Here is a 21,370-nt window from a genome sequence, read left to right as displayed (position 1 = left end):
CATGTTACTCACTTCCTCTTCCTGTTATAACTTTCATGTCTACATTGTCGCCCGCACTTTCAGGATGCCTGAGCACGACCTGCCAACGCTAACGTTAGCCTGCGGAGTGGCCCCTGGTGCTGGGGGAACTCCTCACAAACTTGGTGCAAGATGGCAGAGGTAGCTTGCACATGCTCAGTCTGGGTTTGCAGAGCGGCTCTGACTGACTCTCTGGTGGACGAAGCCTTGTAGCGGCCCTCGCTAACCCCCTGCAGCTTCTTGGCCCGGTTCTGTAGAGTCAACAGGTGGTCTAAATTCTAGAGGGAGGGACATATAAAGAATGAGAGTGGATTTGATTTATGTTTTCACTTATGTTTTCCAACTGATGTCAGAAAGTGGAAAACAATGACTGACTATATCTGGTATGCTTGCTAAGTGGGAGTGGTTCCAAGAGTGGAAACTGTGATGACAATAAATCTACAGCTGTGTCAACGTGACCTGAAAAGTGCTCTAACAACTATTCTCACCACACCTTCAACACATCAATAGCAACATTTACCGGCAGTAGACAAAAGGTGCATATTTCACTTCTGAAAGGAGACTTGATTGACACATGTCTGCTATAATATAGTACAGCAGCTTAAAAAAGAAGACTGTATTGTGTATTAGATTTCAAAACAGTGAGGAGACAATTACACTCAGATACGGATGCAAACAGGTACAGTGCTACTGTATATTGACATTGTAGCATGTATTCATGGACAGTTTTTGCTCCTCACCCTGACTTTAGCGTCCTCGAGATCAACAATTTCATGGTTCAGGGTGTTGCTGGTGTTGCATAGTTCTATCAGCCGCTGCTTCTGCTGTGCAAGTGCGTCAGCCAGATTCCCCTGGCTCTCCTGTTGCTCCTTGATCACCTGCTCACACTCAGCCACATGCTGAAGAGATGAACGATGCATATGAGATAACAGTGCTTCAGGTACATATTCAGAAATGGACAATCGTGTCATGTGTCCTACCTTGTGCACGTCCTTGATTTTGCGCCGGAGGCCTTGTGCTTGGCGGCTCAGCTCGCCCTTTGTAGCCTGTTTTTGGGAGCTGTGGACCATGGCCTTTCTACGGTTAGCAATAGTCTCCCTCTTCACCACTGTCTCTTCACCCTCCCTCAGCAACTGCTCCTGCTGCCTCTTTAGTTGGATGAGTTGGGCCTAACACACACGTATTAAATGAGATTAAACAAACAAGCACTCATATCATCAATAAAATTGTACATGTATTGTTTACCTCGTTGATTATTTATTGTGTGTGCAGTGTTTACCTCCATACGATGTATCTCAGTCTTCATCATCACGATTTCTCCGTGGATCACGTCAGAGTCCAATGCTGAACGAGTCTCTTTTACAAGCTGGATCTTCTTCTCCCACAGCAGGATCTGCCGCCTGCAGGTCACACGCACAGAACACATGAACCCAACAAAATGATAAATCCACACTGACTTGAGCAGTCAATAACTGACTGATTTTCATGCAGTATAGGAAAAGTCTATTTAAATATTAGCTCATGTACCCTAGATGTAATGGTTTTGTGCTTGTCACACCGCGGTGAGGTCACTTGCCCTTCCTCATGTGTCATCGGTCTGATTGTCTCCCCTGATCCCGGATTGTTTCCACCTGTTCCCTTCACCCTTATGTGCTTATAGTCTGCGTCGCCCCTTTGTCTTGTGCCAATGTGTTTCGTCCTTGTCCGTGCACCTAAGCCCTTTTCCACAGTCATTGTCGTTTTTGCCTATGAGGTTTGCTGCGCCACGTAAGTTGTTTTCTGTTTCCTCCTTGAGAGTGATTTTTGGTTTGTTAGATTTCTCTAGTTTAGCTTCGTTTTGTGTTGTTTGTAATCTGTTTTTCTTCCTCCCTTTTTGGAGCGATTTATGTTTAGAGAGTTTCAGTTAGTTTGTTTAGCTGAGCCTTTTCTTTTGTCCCATTTCATAGTAGTTTGATTTTCCTCCTTCGGGAGCGCTTTTGATTTCTTGCTCTAGCCTTTTGTTGGTCATCCTTCGGGAGAGGTTTATGTTTTAAACCTTTTTCCTTTTCTAGTGTGTGTTTTGAATTTATTAGGGAGTTTCTTTCCCCGAGTTATTCTTGCCAGGTCTTAGATATATTAAGTGAGTTTTTCATAGCCCAATCGTTTGTCACTCTTCATTGAGGATCTGAATTCAATAAAGTGTGCTGGTACGTGTAATCCTCTGCATCTGAGTCCTCATTTCAGTCCAGGCCTGACAGTGCTCTTAAAACCCAGTCTAGTCCCCCCCCTACAATAGTTAATTAAATAGTTTGATGGTCTTCATATTGATATGACAGTTATTCACTTTAGATTTGTGTGATGCAACTCAGCTTTAAAGGGATCGTTCACCGAAAAATGAAAATTGTGAAAATGTGCTTGTCTCATGCTGTGTGTAGCATGGGAAACTGCTTGTGCACAATGTTAGACTTTTTTTCTCCTAGTGTTTAAATGCGTTTCTAGTACTGTAAAGGTCCTAATAACTTCTGATTAGTTTTGCTGCATAATGTTTAAGAGCAATGTAAGCGCAGGCAGGTGGGGGAGTGTGGAAGTACAATGAAAAACAGGCCTAATGTGCTTCTGCCCTAATGCTGAAGGCTTTTTTTGTTGAAAAATATTTCATAATTAAAAATAATATATTTTAGATAATTGTCACAAAGACACAGATCTTATCTCACTCAGCTTCCACCAGACTGTTGAGGAGTCTTTCTTTTTCATCATGGGTCTTCTCATACGTCATCTGGATCTCCACTGAGTCCTGCTCTGCTTCCTGAACACATTATATTTCATGTTTAATAATATTTACTATTAAAAGTGTAGAGAATAAAAACAATTAAAGCTGAATTTATCAGCCATGCCGTGCCTTAAGTCTCCGCAGAAAATCTGACTCCATCAGCACATTCTCCTTCTCCAGTGCATGGCTGAGCTGCCCGTTCTTGCTGAGCATGAAGTTGAGCTTCACTAGGTCTCCTCTCAGCATCTTCGTGTTCTTCTCCAGATCTCTATGCTCTTGGTGCTCTGCTTCAATCTGATCTGGTGGGGGTTGAGAGGGCGTCAGAGTTTGACCGCAGATGAGGGTGTACAGGTTGTGCATAGTATCTGCAAATCCCTTTATATAGTTACACTATACATAGCATACTGCTATTTTAGTATACTATGGTGAAATTTAACCCATTTATATATATATATATATATAGTACAAAACATTTTTATTCATATTGTATACCATACCTGTCTATATGCTTCTAACAGTCTGTATGTATGTGTAGACGTCTATTTTATCTCCTCATTCATAACAAGTGAATTTCCTCAGCGTTGGAGCAATAAAGTTATAATCGTATCTGTTTTTCAAAGCTTTTGTTGTAAAATACATGCACTAATAATAATAGGTACATTCTCAGACATGTCATTTGCAAGCTAAAGACCATTAGTGGCCTATAATTAACTGACTGTTACTGACTGACTTGGACCTGTTTACCTATTCATACGTGTGTGCTTTTAAAAAACATACATACTCTTGAAATGTATTTCTTTCTGCTGCATGACAGTGTGCTCTATCTGCAGTTTATGCATGTTCTTGCTGTTGGCCTCTATCTCCCGCGTCAGTCCGACTAGAGTCGTCTGACGTTTCATCCAGAGCTGCTGGTCATTCTTGATATTCATTGCCAGCTCCTCGATCGCAGCCTTCAACGCATCCACCTTGATTTGCAGAGGACTTAGGTCTTCATTCTGGAAAAAAGGCAAACAAATCACAGAGATAACATGTAATTATGAGGCACAACAGCAGGATGGTATTGTTTTCTCTGTCATCATGGCACGTGTTTTTGTCTTTTGTCTATGGACAGGTTTTGAGTCAAGTGATAGTGTTGCAACTGCCATGAAACTAAGCACAAGACTAGATCAAAATGGAGGCCAAGTAGGAAGATGGGTGTGGTCTGACCCATGAGTGCTGAGTTATTTAATAAAGTAGTAATGACTTATCAGTACTGATGAGCCGGAAAGTCTGCATGTTGACAGGCATTGAAGCTGGTGTCATCACATCCCAAGATAATCTAGTTTTTACTATATACAGTATCTGACTCTTATGATTGTTTCTATTGTATTTCACAATTTAAAAAGCTTTTTATTGAATAATCCACATACATAACAGACAATTTGGAATTTCGTCTCCAAGATCTCTCACCCCAGTGCTGGCTGTGATTTTACTGATCTTTCTGTTGAAGTTGGCAATGGTGGTCTCCTTCTTTTCGATCAGTCCATTGAAGGAAGTAATCTGGGCCTGGTTGGCCGTGATCATTCTTTGTAACTTTGCTTTCTCCTCATCGAGGGCTTCCTGAGCGAGGGAGAGGCTCTCCAGATGCTGGCTGACCTCAATGCTCTCCAGTCCCACTGTCACCACCTCATTCTCCAGCTGCCACAGCTGAGAGATCTAAAGGGGAGAGAGAGATGATGATAAGTGAGACAATACTCTAACATTAAATTGTTACTTTACACATAACTTATTGTACATATGTGTTTTTTTGATTTTCTAACTTTATGCATTAGACCTTTTTTACATTTCTGAATCCTTATTTCTTAACAAATCACTTCTAATTCTGTTTTCCATTGTATTTTGCATAATCAACAGACACTCTAGCCTCACTTAGGCCTTGATTCAGCTCTATGATATCTTCTATGGCTCTGAATGGACCTTACCAAGGTTTGAGACAGAAAGCCTGAGTGACAAATTGATTGTGTGAGATTTGAAAAAAATGGGTAATTAGGAGGCAGGAGGAAGTTTAATGACAGAAGCTATTAAGTTGAATTGCGGGCACTCCAAAATCAAGCTATTTTCCAGTTGGACAAACAATAGAGAAATTAAAAGCCAGGACATCTCTTCTGCTATAATTTGGACAGTTATTTTCTTGTCTGTCTCTTGTAAGTTTTCAGTTTTCTGGACTTATTATACTGGAATGGAACACATACTATATTTCTCTAAAACACCCCAGTTTGAAACTAAAGGTCTACACAAATACTGTTTATTAAATAATACACTAATAATGGAAGGACTCTGCACTGTGTCTGGATGCTTGTTCTATCTTCCAAAAATTGCATCTCTACCTTTTCTTTCTTGAGGTCAGCTTTCTTGCTGGTGAGCCTTTGGGAGTACTTGGCAGCCTTGTTGTGGGTAAGCTTCTGCTGCATGTTGGTCAGGATCTTGTCCTCCAGCTCGAGACGCACAGCATTCTCTTTCTCCAACTGCCTCCTTTGATTATTCAGATGAGCTTGGTGGCTTCTGGTTTCCTAGAATGAAGAAGGAGAATTTGGGGGTAAAGAAAAATGTGTAAAATAGTTATCGAGGGAGAGGAGTAGAACGACTGTCAGGACAAACACAGAAGGCTTTGCCCTCTCTCCACCTTCGTGAGCCTATTGAGGGTGTTCTCAGAGTCGCTCAGGATGCGGATGCTGATGCTGTATTCTGCCTCCAGAGCCTCGTACTGGGCCTGCTTCTGACTGATCAGCTTTCTGGAGGTGGCTCCATCCATCAGGATCCTGTTCAGCTGCAGAGTCAGTGCCTCATTCTTCTCTTGTTCTTCAGTGGTGGTTTTCTTGAAGCCTTCAATCTCTCTGTCCAATGAGATCGCCTGGTGCTCTTTTGTGCTTTGGGAAACACATACAGCAGAAAAGCATGTGTGAACACATACTTTCATTTTGATATTTGTCACCATTCCTTTTATCTCAGATCATGAAACGGGTGAAAACTTGCATTTATCATAATGAGAGTCATTTCTGTTTTCATTTCCCTTTAAGCTTTAGCCTTAAAAGAAGTGGATGCCAACAATCTGTCACTGAGAAAAACATTATCCCCAACTTGCTTTTGAAACATGTTTTCAGCATAGACATTACATGTACAACATTTTTGAAGTACATTAGCTTATTTCAAGTGGATCAGTAGCATATTAATATTTATCCCTCTCTTGCCCTAATTCTCACCGCACATCCTCCTGCATCTTGCTGAGGTCTTCATCTCGTCTCCTCAAGCTCAACACGCTGTTGTTCCACAGCTGCAGCAGCTGTTTACGCATCATCTTCAGAGACTCCATCTCCATCTCAACCTACACACACAAAAACATGTGTGGACATGTGGCAATGCCAGTGTTGTACAGACACTTATATAATTTGAGATCATACTATGTATATTAGAAGTTTACATTTAGAAGAGAATCTATGAATGGGGACAATGAACCTGCCTTTAGTGCTTAGGTTGAGTCGCGTGATACTGGCAGGTTCATGAAATCAAATCAAGCATATACTCTCATAATAATCTCACTAGTCTCTATAATTTACTACAATATATATACAGTACTGTTTTTGCCAAACACCTTGTTCATATTGATCGCAGTGATTTGATTCATGTTTTTAATCGTTTGGAAGCACAGAAATGAATATCTTCACATTAACACTGGATTAAATGTGTAATATGAAAGGTGACACATTCACCTGATGCTGCATCTAAGCATCTGCAGTTTCTTGGGTTTGCGTAATCGATTGCTGGCTAAAAGTTAACAAACAGCAAGTAAACACGGAGCCCTATAGAGATGCTGAGGAGCCAGATGTTCTCAGGGGATTAAAAGGAGGATAAATGTTGGACTTGTATTGATTATGTGGCCAGAAAAACAACACTTACTTTTAATGTACATAATATGTTTATTTATTGTTTTCTAACACTAACATTTGTGTCCTTTTATTTCTTACAGCTTGTACCACTGTTCTTAAGTGGCCAAAATGATATTGCAGCTTTAATCTTTAACTGCAAATTATTGTCCTGTTTACAGTAGCATTAATTTTAACGACACAAGGTTGATGCCTAAGGCACTTTAACCTTGCAGATACAGTATCAACTGTCTTATTTCATCCTATAGTTACCTCAGAGAGGACCTGTCTGGCTTCCTGTGTCTCCTCTGCTTGAGCACTAGCCTTGGACTCATACATGGCAACCTGCTGAGTCAGCCTCTCCAGTTCCTTCGTCAGACGCTCCACATATAAATCCTGATGAAACAATATTTTCAACCAATAAAAGTTAATTAGTGAATCAATGAATATGTATAATACAGTTAAAGCTTCAAATGAGCTGATATTGTTAATGTGCCCGACTTCATCCTGTCCACCTGCTTCAGTTTCTGCTCTTCAGCCTTATTCTTATCGGCTCCCGCTTTGCTTTTGGTGGTCCTATTGGCTTTGACGTTAGAATGCAGATCTTCACAGGCTCTCTGTGCGAAGACAATGTGCAGCGACAAGTTTTCAATATCTGCCTGTAGCTGGGACACTGGAGAAGATACACAGCGTTAAAACATTAACACTAAGCCTCAGATCTTTAGTTTGGAAACATTTATGTCCAAATTATTTTCATACAAAGCCGACTAAGCATTGAAATAATCCTAATATTTTATGCTGTTGGGTGAATCTATTGTTGGACATTGCAGCACTGACTCATAATTCCGAACATAGAACTCATAATGGATTTAAATTTAAATCTTGTTCATAAGCATTTAAAGAACATGGTGCAACATGTGAGAATGAAATATAATCCTAAATCAAGACCCCCAAATGGAAAGTCAGGCTCACCATCAGCTTTGGCTTTGCTGTGCTGGCTGCTAATGTTGGAAAAATATCTATTCCCTGCCTCCAAATGATCCTGGGCCTGCCGATATTCGGTTTCAGCCTGTGCCCTGTTCTGATGATGCTCCTCCAGCCTTGTGTGGAGTCTGGCCAGCTGCTCCTGAATCCTGAAAATCTTTAAACCTTTCTCCTGTATGAGGCTGGCCTCTGTCTTCTCAACTCCCAGCTGTGGCAGAGAGAGAGAGAGAGAGAGAGAGAGCGAGGGAGAAAGAGCAAAGGCAGGAATCAGAACAAAGTATCCAGATAGTTTTACTCTGGGATTCTATTGTCCTGAACACCTTCTTTCTCAAAGGTGTTTAGTTTGTTGATTTCGTCTGCTGTTCATTGACAATATTTTTATGCTGAGCCTTAAAACAGCTTACTGCACAAAGAAATAACAATCCCCAAATACCCCCCATTCTAAACAGCTGAACACCACCATCTTCTGGACATACTGAGAACATATAGTTAAAGAAAAGTAAACAACCTTTTCCCTTGTGTCCACGGCGATCCTATACAGCTCCTCTCTCAGCTGTTTGATCAGAGCAGCGTGTTGCCTTCTGACCAGGGGCTGTCAAAAGATGAAACGTTGAAACAATGACAGTGGGAATGATAAACTAAGAAATCCAATATTATGAAAATAAACTCGGAATGCAAACAGTTATGAATGGAGGCAACTACTGATCACATAAATAATAATAATCAAGGAGATACTACACACATGTTCATTATCAAGAGCAAGAAATTCCTCCTCTTCCTCCTGCTCCAGCTGTGGCTCTTCATCCTCCATGTCTTCCAACGTGTTGAGTTTGGAGAGGTTAATATTCACCGGCATCTGAGCAGAGTTGTCTTGCACTGAGAGACAGAAAATAAAAGTCATTCTTAAAATGAATCAACAAACTATGGTGTAAAAAAAGATCCACAATGTTGGGTGATACTGAACGTTTGAGTATGCTATGATGAACAGTTTTTAAATGCAAATATTTAGAGGTGAATAAAGTTTAGTTAATGAAATTATTTTAAGTTTATGCACAAAAGAGTTTTACTATAATATTTCTTAATTAATTAATAATAGAAACATTTGAACTAAGGAATCTTAGGGAAACCAACCTAAATTATAATTTTTACGTAATAACCTAGTGTATGTTAATTTTAAATATGTCTGTGTTACTTTTGCCTAAGTATTTATAAATATGAATGTTTTGATCAGTGCTATGTTGTGTCACAGCTTAGTATTCGAATTGTAAATCCCAGCAGGTTTAGTGGGGGACCGACCAGAATCCTGGGAGTTCTCATCCTCACCACTAAGGGAAGGGTTAGGCTGAGGGGCCGAGTCTTCAGGCTCTGGTCCTGTCTGATCCTGTGAGTCACACTGGCACACATAAAACATGTAAAAAATGTATAAAGCTTCTTTATATAGATTATGATATAGACAGTCCATTGTTAGACAAACATAGCATTACCACTTTTTCGCTATAAACCTTTCCTGTGAAATTTAAGGCCACACTGTCAAATTATAAAGATGCTTTCACTCAATACAAGTACATTTTGCTGCTTAAGATAAGCAACGGAAATCCATAAAATTAGGGACCCCCTTACGAACCAATTATTAACAGAGCCAGAGGAGATAGAAAGAACATTCCAGAGATATTATGAGGAGTTATATACACAGCCAGAGTCTGCACAAAGAGAGGAGATTAAGACTTTTTTAAACACACTAGACCTACCAAAGATAGGACAGACACAGAATGATACACTAACGAGGGATATTTCAATAGAGGAGGTAGTGTAGGCAATAAACAGATTAAAAAATGGGAAATCACCAGGTAGTGATGGATACCCGGCGGAATGGTATAAGACATTCAAAGAAGAACTGTCTCCACTGATAGTCAAATCATTTAATTGGACATTACAAAAAGGCAAATTACCACCAACATGGACAGAAGCAATAATAACGGTCATTCCCAAACCGGGGAAAAATAGGGAATTATGCGGAAATAATCGACCAATATCGTTACTAAATTTGGACTACAAATTATATACATCAATTATTGCTAGACGATTACACGCCTTTACACAGGATTTGATCGACGAGGACTAAACAGGATTTGTGAGCGGGCGACAGACACACGATAACATTAGGAGGACTCTGCACATTATAGATCAGGAAAACAAACAGAAAAGAGACACGATTCTGGTTAGCGTAGATGCCGAAAAGGCGTTCGACAGGGTAAATTGGACTTTCCTATTTACAGTGTTAGAGAAGTTTGAATTCAACGATAAATCAATACAGATTATTCGGACTCTATATCAACGACCTACAGCTAGAATCAAAATAAATGGAAGTTTATCTAACAAGTTCGATCTACAGAGATCGACCAGACAGGGATGCTGTTTGTCACCAACCCTGTTTGCATACTTTATTGAACCATTGGCCCAAGCCATACGCGAAAATGGACGAATCCAAGGGGTGAAAGTGTGCGGAGTAGAACATAAGGTCGGCCTCTTCGCAGATGACGTCATTGCATTCCTTGAACGGCCTAGTGAATCATTGCCTGAATTGATGGATCTCTTGAATACATATGGACAGCTATCAGGATACAAGATAAATATTACTAAAACCCAAGTACTCACTATCAATTATACACCACCAAAGGAGATCAGGGAAAAATACAATTTAAATTGGAATCTAAAGAAAATTAACTATTTAGGGGTAGAAGTGACTAGAAACTGAAATCAGGATTATATAGGGCAAATTATGATAAGATTAACCGAGAATTATTAAAAGATATACATAGATGGACCACCCTTACATTGGATTTTAGCTCAAGGATTGAATTAATAAGAATTAATGTATTACCCAGACTTTTATATTTGTTCCAAGCATTACCAATAGAGATACCTCAAACACAATTCATATCATGGGACAGGATGATATCCAGATTCATATGGGGGGGGGAAGAGACCAAGAGTGAGATTCAGAACTCTCCAGCTAAAGAGGGAGAAGGGGGGCCTGAGTCTGCTGAATCTGATAGAATACTTCCACGCGGCCCAGCTGAGATATGTACATGGTTGGTGTAAACTAGATTAGTAAGCAAAATGGAAAGAAATGGAAAAATCATTTGGAATGTGTCCGATACAGAGTATTATAGGAGATAGGGAAACATTTAAGAAGGTTAGAAATCAAATGGATTCGTTCACAAAATTTACATTGGAATTATGGTTCAAATTACTTAGACATAGAAAGGCGGACAAGGACGCAAATTTATTGAAATGGGTGGCATTAGATAGCAGCTTTAAACCAGCTGGGCATGGTGGGGGATTCGGACAGTGGGCGGATAAGGGCATTACGGCATGGTGCACGCTGGTGGATAAGGGGAAGATAATGAGTTTTCAAGACTTGAAAACGACATATGGCCTGGATTGGCGGGAATTTTACAAATATTTACAGATACAGGATTATTATGGGAAACGGATTGGACAGGAGCTCTCTCTAGAAGTGAACAAGGTGGTACAAGTAATGATTGATACATATAAAGGGAAACAGATCAGGACTATAACTACATTATATAAGGCGTTGATGGATGGCAAAAACACAACAGGGTATATAAAAGAAAAATTGGAAAGAGAATTTGACATGGAAATATCTGAAGATGAATGGGATAAGATGTGGGAAAAACATAAAACAATAACCTGTTCGCGAGCCTAGAGAGAGTTTTCCTGGAAAAATCTGATACGGTTCTTTATCACACCTAAAGTATCAAATAACTATTCTGAAACAAGAAAGTCATGTTGGAGGAATTGTGGATCATCTGAGGCCAACCATGCCCATGTATTCTGGAATTGTCACAAAATAATGGGGTTTTGGGGAATGGTCCATAGGATAACACAAGATATTCTGGGATACGAATTTCAAATGAATCATGAGCTGATGTATCTATGTATGTTCACAGAGAATGATGTTCATGATGGGGACTTGTATCTATTCAAGATACTCATGGTTGCAGGTAAAAAGGCCATTACAAGGAAATGGGGGACGGAAGATCTACCCACTCAGACCCATTGGGTGGACACAGTGGGGGAAATAAATATTATGGAAAGACTGACACACAGGCTACGGCTGACAGGAACACAGATGGACAGTAAATGGAAGAAGTGGACTCTATGGCAGTTGACACAGACTTGACATGACAGCAGGTTTTTCATTTTTGTTTTTTGTTTCGAGTTGTCGATGTTGATGACTTGTATTGTTGTACTTATTGTTGAATAAAAAGAAAATGGTAAAAAAAAAAAAAGATAAGCAACGGCATTTTTCTATGTACATTTGTGTGTTTGATTGTAATTTAGAAATAAAGAAATTCAGAGAAAATTGTCATATTTTCTAGACTAGTTTCGCTCCCTAAAATCATCAATTTCAAAAATCTAAATTTTAAGAGATCTGATGCTAAAAAAAGTGATTTAGTTTTTAACTTTACTTTTGCTTAATATTAGTATTTTTGATCTCATTTCAAGATTGTGGGAGCTTAAATGACAGAGGGTTTATAAAGGAGATTAAACGATAAAAGAAAAAACAGTAGCTTGACTCGTCTTAATTCCTCACACACAGCATACCTCTTGTGGGTCAGTCGTTGCCCTGTCCTCTGATGCCACTGCTTCTTGTGGCTTTGGGTCTTCGTCAACTTGGCTGTCACTTCCTTCCATAGCGCTCTGCGTTGGACCTGTGATGACGAACAAGTGGTCTTACATACAGGCTACCAGTGGAAGAACCAGCACAGCTAACAGCACAGGTCTGTTAGCTGTTCCAATGTGTGAGGCAGCTTTTACTTTTTATGCTCCAAGCAAAAACACAAGCATAAGCCTATTACTATTATTATTATTCGGTTTCCTCCGCCTCTGCGCAAATTCCTGTGAGAGGGATTGAGCTAGAAACATGAATCTTGGCACAATAACTGGAATGTGTGTTCATCAACTTTCTCTGAAACATGTGCTCATTTGGCTTCATGGTGACGCCCCTAACACCTTCAGTCTAATTAAATTGAAATTTGACGCACAGCAGTAAACGAGGCGAATATCGTCCGCTACCAATGTACGGCCGATACATCGGTGCACCACTACATTTAAGTGTCCCTTGGAACCAATTTTGTTGTCGTTTTCAGTAATTGAAGCGCTTTTCTGTAATATGTTGTGTTGTTTATAATGTGTTGTGTCAAATGGATGAGGATGTTTTCTTAACAATATTTATGGATGGGTTGCATATTAAATAAAGAAAAACCTTTGTTGCCATTATCCTTAAGACTCTGCATTCTTTTACCTTATCTGGGCCCAAGTTAATAGTTTGAAATCAGCTCCTTTTCTTTTTTCTCTTGCCAAAAAATGTAGCTTCTTCTTGGTTGTCAGTTAGATTGCAGCTCCTGGTCTGTAGCTACCTCTCAATTTTTTTCTAATTATATTTCTGCTTCTTTGTTTAGTGTATTGGCAGGTGGCAACCAACATCAAGGTGCATCCAATTTCAATATCCTACTTCTTCTTCTTCTCTGTTCAAAATGCCTTGATTTCATCCACTAAGGCTCACACAGTCCTTTTATACCTGCTGGAATACCTGTTATCTTGTCTTCAAAGGTGTCCCTTTACATTCTATCTGTATTTTACCCTGCAACCAATGATGTGTCTTTGATGTCGATACTACAATGTAATGCTAGAGTTGCGCTTCAAACCTTGGAGACGGTTTAATTTTGTGTTTTAATTAAAATAAACTACATATTTTCTAATATTTTTTAAATTTACTAAAACAATACAAGTGCACACAACTATAACAACATTACCGTTATACTGTCAAATATTTAGCTTTTAATCACTTTTGAAAAGGGGTGGGACACAAATTCTTCTCAATTCGTGAACAGACCCTAATGCCAATCAAATAATACAAGCTATACAGGTGTGTGTTAGCTATAGAACTAGCAAGCTTAGCCAACTACTGATTCCAGCTAAACAGCTGTGGTTTGATAAGTAGTGGTATAAACATTTAAACAGGAGAAGGCTGGGAAATCGTCGTAGGGCCAAATTCATTCAGGAGAGACTTGATTCACAATTTAACAATGTTTATTGTTTACAATGCACAAAAGTAATGTGATGTTTATAGTCTTTGGCAATTAAGACCCCTGTGTGACGTCATCAGGATTAGAAGGGGGTGGAGCAGATTGTTGAACAGCAATAACCCAAAAGAAGAAAGACGAAGAATGTGATCAGGAGAAGTGAGATAATGCTGAGTCTTACCTCATGTTGTAGTATTCTGGAAGATAATACATGCTTTGGTAAATAACGATCATTATACATTTAACAAATAGAAATATGGAGATGACTCGTTGGAGTGCATCTGCACCTCGAGTGGACATGATATGGGTTAGAGGTCTGGAGACCAACAGTTAGAGATATAATTGGAATATTGGCGAGCAAAAATAAAAAGAGATGAAAACATTTGTAATTTAAACAGGTATGTGCCGGTATGATAAGGGATCTGAATAGAACATAACTAAAAGTTATCAGACATAAGTACAGTTTGGGTGCAAGACTAAAATAAATGCTGCAGCAATTATATATCGGTAAAGCACCACCACCGATTTTAGGTTGCTTGATACCAATTAGGTCCGCTGGACTGAGAGTGCATGTCGGGGTGAGTGCAGGTTCTAAATGTAGAACACAGAAATTAAGACGGTACAGCAACCGCCGACAGAAATTAAATGACATGGCAAACTTAATAAAGGTCCGCTGGACCAAGTTAAAGCCATGGTGAGTGCAAATGTGAACTTATAAAAACAGTCACAAGGACCAACTGAAATAAAAGGTCGTTGAGCAAAAGAAATTAAGGTCCAAGACCAAATAAAATGAAATGTCAACAGAAATGCAAAACGGTACGGCCTCCGTAACAGAAAATAAGTCTCATGACAAACAAAAATGATGGCCCGCTTGACCGAAAGTAAAATACAGTGTGCACATACGCCGCTCGCACGTATGGGGTCCTTCAGACCAAGCAGGGTCACCAAGACCGCGTAGCCAATGAGTGAGGAGTGCTCAGTGTGTGTTTAATAAGAATGTTTGTATGTTTACTAACATGACTCACAAGTGGGCAGATAATACAACCACCACCAGTTATATGCACACTGTAAAACATTGCAGCCTCGTTTAGTTATGTCAACTTTCTACCTCTCTTTAACACAAAGAGCTCTTACAAGTTTTGGATTTTGAACGCAACTTTCCAAATTTTAGAAAGTAAAACCTACAGTTATTCATTGTGTTGACTTTTTGAGAATGTTGTCAGATTTGTATGTGTTGATTGAACTTGAGTTTGTAAGTCATCAGTTTAAAAAGGAAAGATGAGGAAAAAGGCGGGAAAGTAAAACTTACAGTAACACATTATGTTGACTATCTAATAATTTTGACTGATTTGTATGTGTTGATTGAACTTGGGTTTGTAAGTCATCAGATGGGGGAAAAAAGGAGAGGAAAAAAGCGGGAGTGACACAGAAAGATCTATTTGCTGTGACTTTTTAGTTAGAATGTCTTCCTTAAACCAAGGCAAGGTTTAAGCATGGGAACAATCATTTAAACACTGCAGCTAGGTTACACATCGAATTCCATTCAAAATATACACATTTTGCAGCAAACAAGAAAGGACTTCTTCCACCAGTGGAACGAGACTATTTCAGCCTGTTCACGGCCTGTTAAAGGAGGCGGAGCAATACAACACTTTACTCTGCCTGGAGGAGACCGGTTAGGTGGACAGAGCCGTGCAAGGTGAGTTCATCTATATTTTAATTTTGTTGATCTCTATTTTTTTTTTTATTAATCGTAGGTGCAGTAACGTAAACATAGTAACTATGTAGGTTGTGCTTTTTAATAGCCTGGAAAAGCTAAATTTCATCAATGAGTTAACGATAACACCCCCCCCCCCAGTTTTTTACGCTGGAGCTCCCCTCCACCCTTCAAGCCGAACAGGAGTTAGCTACTAGCTAGCCACTTTCAGTCCAAGGCAGGGGTCTCAAACTCGCGGCCAATTGCGGCCCTCGGGACGATTATTTGTGGCCCCCACCTTAATATGAAAGTTTAATGTTAGTGCTGCCCGCGAGTTTTATATTGTAGAAAATAAGTATTGAGAATTCCTGAGGCTCAGTGAACACGTCGGGAGTGGGCACATGACAGTTCTAGACCAATGGCTGAGGGTTTGTTTTGGATGGCAGGCTCTCATTGGATGATGAGTGGGCGGGTCAAGGGTGAATGACAGATCCCACAATGCACTGCCCTTGTATCAGCATGTCAATCACGGTCCCGCGAACACGCGCCTCACAGTCTGTATTACATATCGCTTGTGACAACTTTCAACTATCCCGCTCCCCAAAAATGGCTAAAAATAAGGTGGAATTTGAAAACAGGAGCTTTCAAGACAGGTGGGAGACACGGTATATGTTCGCGGATGTAAAGGGTGGATCCGAGAAAAGATGAAGGAGAAAAAAAGTGAGGAAAAAGTGAGTTGACAGCTTATCAGGGCATCATACACCAGGAGTCGTTGTGTGGCAAAGCCTTGAAAATGGAACATGTGATGAGCATCATAACATTAGCGATTAACTTGATCAGAGCCAAAAGTTTAAATCACCGCCAGTACAAGTCTTTTCTGGAGGAGTTAAGTCCAGAATATGGTGACTTGCCCTATCACACACAGGTGCGATGGCTGAACCAGGGAAAGGCGCTGGAAAGATTTTTCCAGTTGCGTGAGGAGATCTGTGAATTTATTGAAAGGGAAAGGCACAACAGAGCTCCGAAATAAAACGTGTCTGTGTGACATCACGAGCCACCCGAATGCACTCAACCTGCAGCTTCAGGGGCGGGGCCGTGTCATCACTGACATGTACACTACAGTGAAGGCTTTTAAAACCAAGCTGCGCCTGTGGGAGACGCAGATGCTGCAGGAAAACTTTTTTTCTCTTGCTACTACAGGACATTTGATTTTTCTTTGAAGTCAATTATTTTTGACTGTTTGCCTCTAGAAAATGTTTTCACTGGAAATTACTCTGGAAATACTGTAGATAGAGCCAGAAAGCAATTAATGAAACAGATTTTTTTACTTTTATATTTATTTATGTATTATTTATTATTTGTATTTCATTTATTTCATAATTAATGTTGTTTTATTGGCAATACTCTAATGGCTTTGTTAGTTCCAGGTTCAATATGTGCACTAAGGTTCTTTCAATATGTTTTCAATAAACGTTGAACCCTTCTGGCCCTCGACTTGAAGCAATTTTTTAATTTCGGCCCACTGTGTATTTGAGTTTGAAACCCCTGGTCCAAGGGTAACTCTGGCATTACTCTGGAGGTTCAAGTTCAAACAACTTTATTTATCCCAAATAGTCTGCTGCGTGTTTGCACTCAGAGCCGATATCAGAGCAGAGGCAGACTTGGTCATGTTAAAATAATATGTTAATGTAAGACAGGATTAACAAAGTTTATCCCGCTCCCTCCAGTCAACTCCAGTATGTTTTGCACAGACATGCGGAGCGAATTAACTGAAGACGATCGACAAATAAAATAAATGTAAAGTTTTAGCTAACATTGAGTGTGTGAAATCAAAGTTTGTAATTCATTACTCTAGTTGATGTAGTTTTATTATTGTTTAGTGCAAATTATTAACAACTCTTAAGTCAACACTTAAAATTCATGATAGAAAAAAATAAATTGTATCATGTCAATGCATAATGGTCAGAATGTGGCATGTTATTTGCAAAATCACTATCCCTGTTTGCAAGTGCATTCAGTGCAGCCATTCACATTTAACATTTTGAAAGATTCAACAATTTAGGAACTAAATATATAAGTACTTTGGTTTCATTATTTTGAACATGCAATTTATTTGAGTTTTTTCTGTTCACAGAAGTCAACAAGGATGTCCAGTTCATGAGGTGTAAAAGTAAGTTTTGTGCTTTCTCCTCCAATGGGCAAGGAAGAATACTCCAGCATTATAAAGAGCGTCACGGCCATCATCGGAGGTGTTCAGGCCTTGTCTGTATTTATGAAGACTGTTTGAACACATTTCAAACCCAATCTGAACTTAAAAACCATTTGAAAGAACATGTAAAAAAAGATCACAAAATTGTGACCAAGTTATGCTGTGATTTGTGTACATTCTCAGAGCCTAGTAACATTAACAAATACTATGCTCATCTCAAGACTCATTTGAGGAACAAGGAAACAGTTAAATGTCCATTTGCAGATTGCTCTTTCAAGTCCAGTGTACTGTCAACATTTACCGCTCATAAAAGTCACTATTTGAATTGAAAAAGGCATTATGCGCAATATTTACTCTACTGTAAAATCTCTTCGATCCATAATTTCTGACAAAGGCTGATACAGTAGCCTCAGGACCATCCTGACTGTTCACTCACTCAGTATCAAGCATATTTCCTGTATCATTTTGGAGAAATTCAGCTTCAAATTTCCTTTTTTTTTAGTTGAAAAAGGCATTATGCACAATATTTACTCTACTATAAAATCTCTTTGATCCATAATTTCTGACAGGTTGATACACTTGATCTCAGGACCATCCTGACTGTTGACTCACTCAGTATCAAGCATATTTACATTATCATTTTGGAGAAATTCAGCCTCAAAGTTCCTTTTTTTTTAGTTGAAAAGGCATTATGCGCAATATTTACCCTACTGTAAAATCTCTTTGATCCATAATTTCTGACAAAGGTTGATACACTTGAACTCAAGACCATCCTGACTGTTCACTAACTCAGTATCAAGCATATTTACTGTATCATTTTGGAGAAATTCAGCCTCAAAGTTTCTTTGTTTTAGTTGAAAAAGGCATTATGCGCAATATTTACTCTACTGTAAAATCCCATTGATCCATAATTTCTGACAAAGGTTGATACACTTTGGCTAAACTCGATTCACCCATATGTAACTTACATGCAATATTGTGTGTATTTCTTTTGTTCATTTTTGAGGAAATAAAAATTCCCATTTCACTTGCTAATTTCCGTGTGCTCTCTCTCTCCTTGAACATCAGCAAGGTTTGCAGGGGGTGGAGGTGGGAGAAAAAATTGTTTATGTACTTCTGTATGTATGATGTTTCATTTTCAATTGTGAAAACCAATAAATAAAGTGAAAAAAAAATGAGTAGTATACCCTTTATTTATTCATTTAATATTTATGTATATATTCATTTATATATTGTAGCGTCCTCGCTTACAGAGGACAGGGAACTTCTCCTTCGTTTAACAACTTTTATTAATATTTACACGGACATGTGCACTTCTCCTTTCACTCCGTCACTCGAACGGATCATCTTATCATCTTACGGATATCATATTATATCGTACTCTTTGTATATTCTTTGTATATATAAGTCTATATACACATATTTATACATGTGTACATGTTATTATTATTATATTTACTATTATTATTATATATACTGTTGCTGCCATTATTACAATTTACTGCTATTTTATTGGTATAATTACTATCATATATAAATATATATTATGTTATATTATATATACTGTACTATTTTTATATACTGTCTAACAATAACATTACCATCATATCATCAGTACTATTACCATCATCTTGCCACTGCACCTTATCTACCTATTTATCTTGTGTTTCTGTTTTTATTCTTTCTACCTCAATATTTTTTTTTTCATTCTATTGTATTGTATTGTATTTTATTCAAATATACCGGCTGCTATGACGACTTAATTTCCCTTCGGGGATGAATAAAGTAATCTATCTATCTATCTAACACCTCAACAACAACTTCACTTCGTCATTGACTCCTGATCCCCCCCAAAACCAGCCAATGAGAGACTGTCTTCCCCAAACAGCCCCATCCTATTCGTCTAAACCAGGGGTCTCAAACTCGCGGCCCGCGGGCCAATTGCGGCCCGCGGGACGATATTTTGTGGCCCCCACCTTAATATGAAAGTTTAATGTTAGTGCGGCCCGCACAAACATTGTAGCAGCTCCGCTGTTAGCTGCTGTGTGGGACAATGTTATGATGTTCTGGTTTCCTACTGTGTGCCTGACCAGTGAACGCAGCATGCAAGTGAGTGACATCGGGGGCGGGGTCGTGTGTGTGTGTGTACGTGTGAGAGTGAGTGAGAGAGAGAGCCGGGAGAGAAAAGAGTGGCTTTGGATGTGCGGTGCAGGAGGGTGAAATTCATAGTTTTCTGCCCTCTTTCGCGCAGGTCATGATGTATCCAGTGCTTCATTTATAAATCACAAGGTGCCGGAACGCTAAGTACATATCACAGCGCAGGTACGACGAGCACAGGTCCCGGAACGCACATAAAACGCCGCTTAAAACAGCACACACATGCCACTTACAATGCAGTGGGACTTATTTAGGCTATACTGCAGTGACGGTATCAGTCTTTATGTCAGTGATTAATAAAGTGGCGTCTTGAGCAAAGGCGACTTCTGTGTCCAGCGGAACGGAACACACACACATACACACACATACACACACACACACACAATTTGTTAAATTGAAGGCAAATTCAAGGGACACCACGGCTCCTTTACGAACACGCTGCGCTGTGAGGTTTTGGGAGCTTCTTTACGCAGACAGATTATTCTAAACCGCAGCAGTTTATAACACGTCATTGAGCTAATATCTACATTTTACAGTCTGGGCTGTTTTACATTATTATTTACACCTGATATGTGTGGATGAATTTTAATGATTTAAATTTCCTCATCCTCTGGTGGTGACATTTACTCACCGAGCCACGGACTGTACATGACGATGTGCTAGTTATTTTGGTTCATCTTAGAAGTCTGCATTTGTTATTATTTTATGAAATTGTGATGCTGTTGTTAAGAAAGCTTTATATATAATTTATTAGATTATCTTGTTATTGCGTGGCCACAAATTAGTAATTCATCCACCGATGTCAACAGGGGCTCCGTAATTTTCTAGTGATTACATTATATTGTTATATTTTATTTTAATCATTTCTTAAAAAACTTTTTTTAATATTCATATTTTTTTCGATACGAGAGGTACCGGATCTGCTCAAATAAGTCCCAGAACGCAGGCAAGCCAACACGCCGGCACAAAGTAAGCACAAAAATGTATAGAAAAATGTGAGGCTACAGGAGGAATTTGATCATAGATTTGCAGACTTCAAGACGCACAGAGCGACTTTTACAAAAATTTTGCGGATCCCTTTTCCTTTGATGTGCAAGATGCCCCTCCTGTGCTTCAAATGGAGCTCATTGGCCTGCAGTGCAACTCTGACCTCAAAGCCAAGTTCAGGGAGGTGAGTGGAAAGGAAGACAAGCTTGGGCAATTTTTGTGAGAATTGAACCCCAGCTTCCTTGAGCTTTCCCGAATGTTCAAGCGGACCATGTGCCTTTTTTGGAGCACATATTTGTGTGAAAAGCTCTTCTCCACCTTGAACTTCAATAAGTCCAGGTACAGGTCCAGGCTTACTGATGATCATCTTCAAGCCATACTGAGGGTCTCAACTGCTTCCTCCCTCAAGCCAAATGTGGCTCAGCTATGTGAGAGGAAGCGCTGCCAGGTCTCTGGCAGCAAGAAGTAGGCAAGAGAAGCCATGTTTACAAGAACTGTTCGTGTTCTTCAATATTCTATTCATGTTCAGAATAACCCATTGAAGTTAAATAACTGTTA

At 39.3% G+C, this 21,370-nt stretch overlaps 1 protein-coding gene across 1 annotated transcript in view; it reads right to left on the bottom strand.

Annotated features, from left to right (window-relative positions):
• Positions 1-59: 59 nt before the first annotated feature.
• Positions 60-21,370, bottom strand: part of LOC133019162 (coiled-coil domain-containing protein 40-like) — a 36,657-nt gene continuing 15,346 nt past the window's right edge. The window contains exons 3-20 of the mRNA XM_061085548.1: positions 12,283-12,389; positions 8,947-9,043; positions 8,393-8,526; positions 8,159-8,242; positions 7,639-7,858; positions 7,182-7,339; positions 6,940-7,062; positions 6,007-6,128; positions 5,430-5,673; positions 5,134-5,316; positions 4,217-4,462; positions 3,549-3,762; positions 2,897-3,066; positions 2,712-2,803; positions 1,298-1,418; positions 999-1,187; positions 759-917; positions 60-296 (exon numbers count right to left, since the gene is read on the bottom strand). Of these exons, the coding sequence (XP_060941531.1) occupies positions 60-296; positions 759-917; positions 999-1,187; positions 1,298-1,418; positions 2,712-2,803; positions 2,897-3,066; positions 3,549-3,762; positions 4,217-4,462; positions 5,134-5,316; positions 5,430-5,673; positions 6,007-6,128; positions 6,940-7,062; positions 7,182-7,339; positions 7,639-7,858; positions 8,159-8,242; positions 8,393-8,526; positions 8,947-9,043; positions 12,283-12,389 (2,900 nt within the window). The remainder of the gene's footprint in view (positions 297-758; positions 918-998; positions 1,188-1,297; positions 1,419-2,711; positions 2,804-2,896; positions 3,067-3,548; positions 3,763-4,216; positions 4,463-5,133; positions 5,317-5,429; positions 5,674-6,006; positions 6,129-6,939; positions 7,063-7,181; positions 7,340-7,638; positions 7,859-8,158; positions 8,243-8,392; positions 8,527-8,946; positions 9,044-12,282; positions 12,390-21,370) is intronic.

Source organism: Limanda limanda, chromosome 2 (assembly GCF_963576545.1).
Source record: "Limanda limanda chromosome 2, fLimLim1.1, whole genome shotgun sequence".
Taxonomy (NCBI): Eukaryota; Metazoa; Chordata; class Actinopteri; order Pleuronectiformes; family Pleuronectidae; genus Limanda; species Limanda limanda.
The sequence above is the reverse complement of the archived record's forward strand: the minus strand, read 5'-3'. Positions and strand labels throughout refer to the sequence as shown.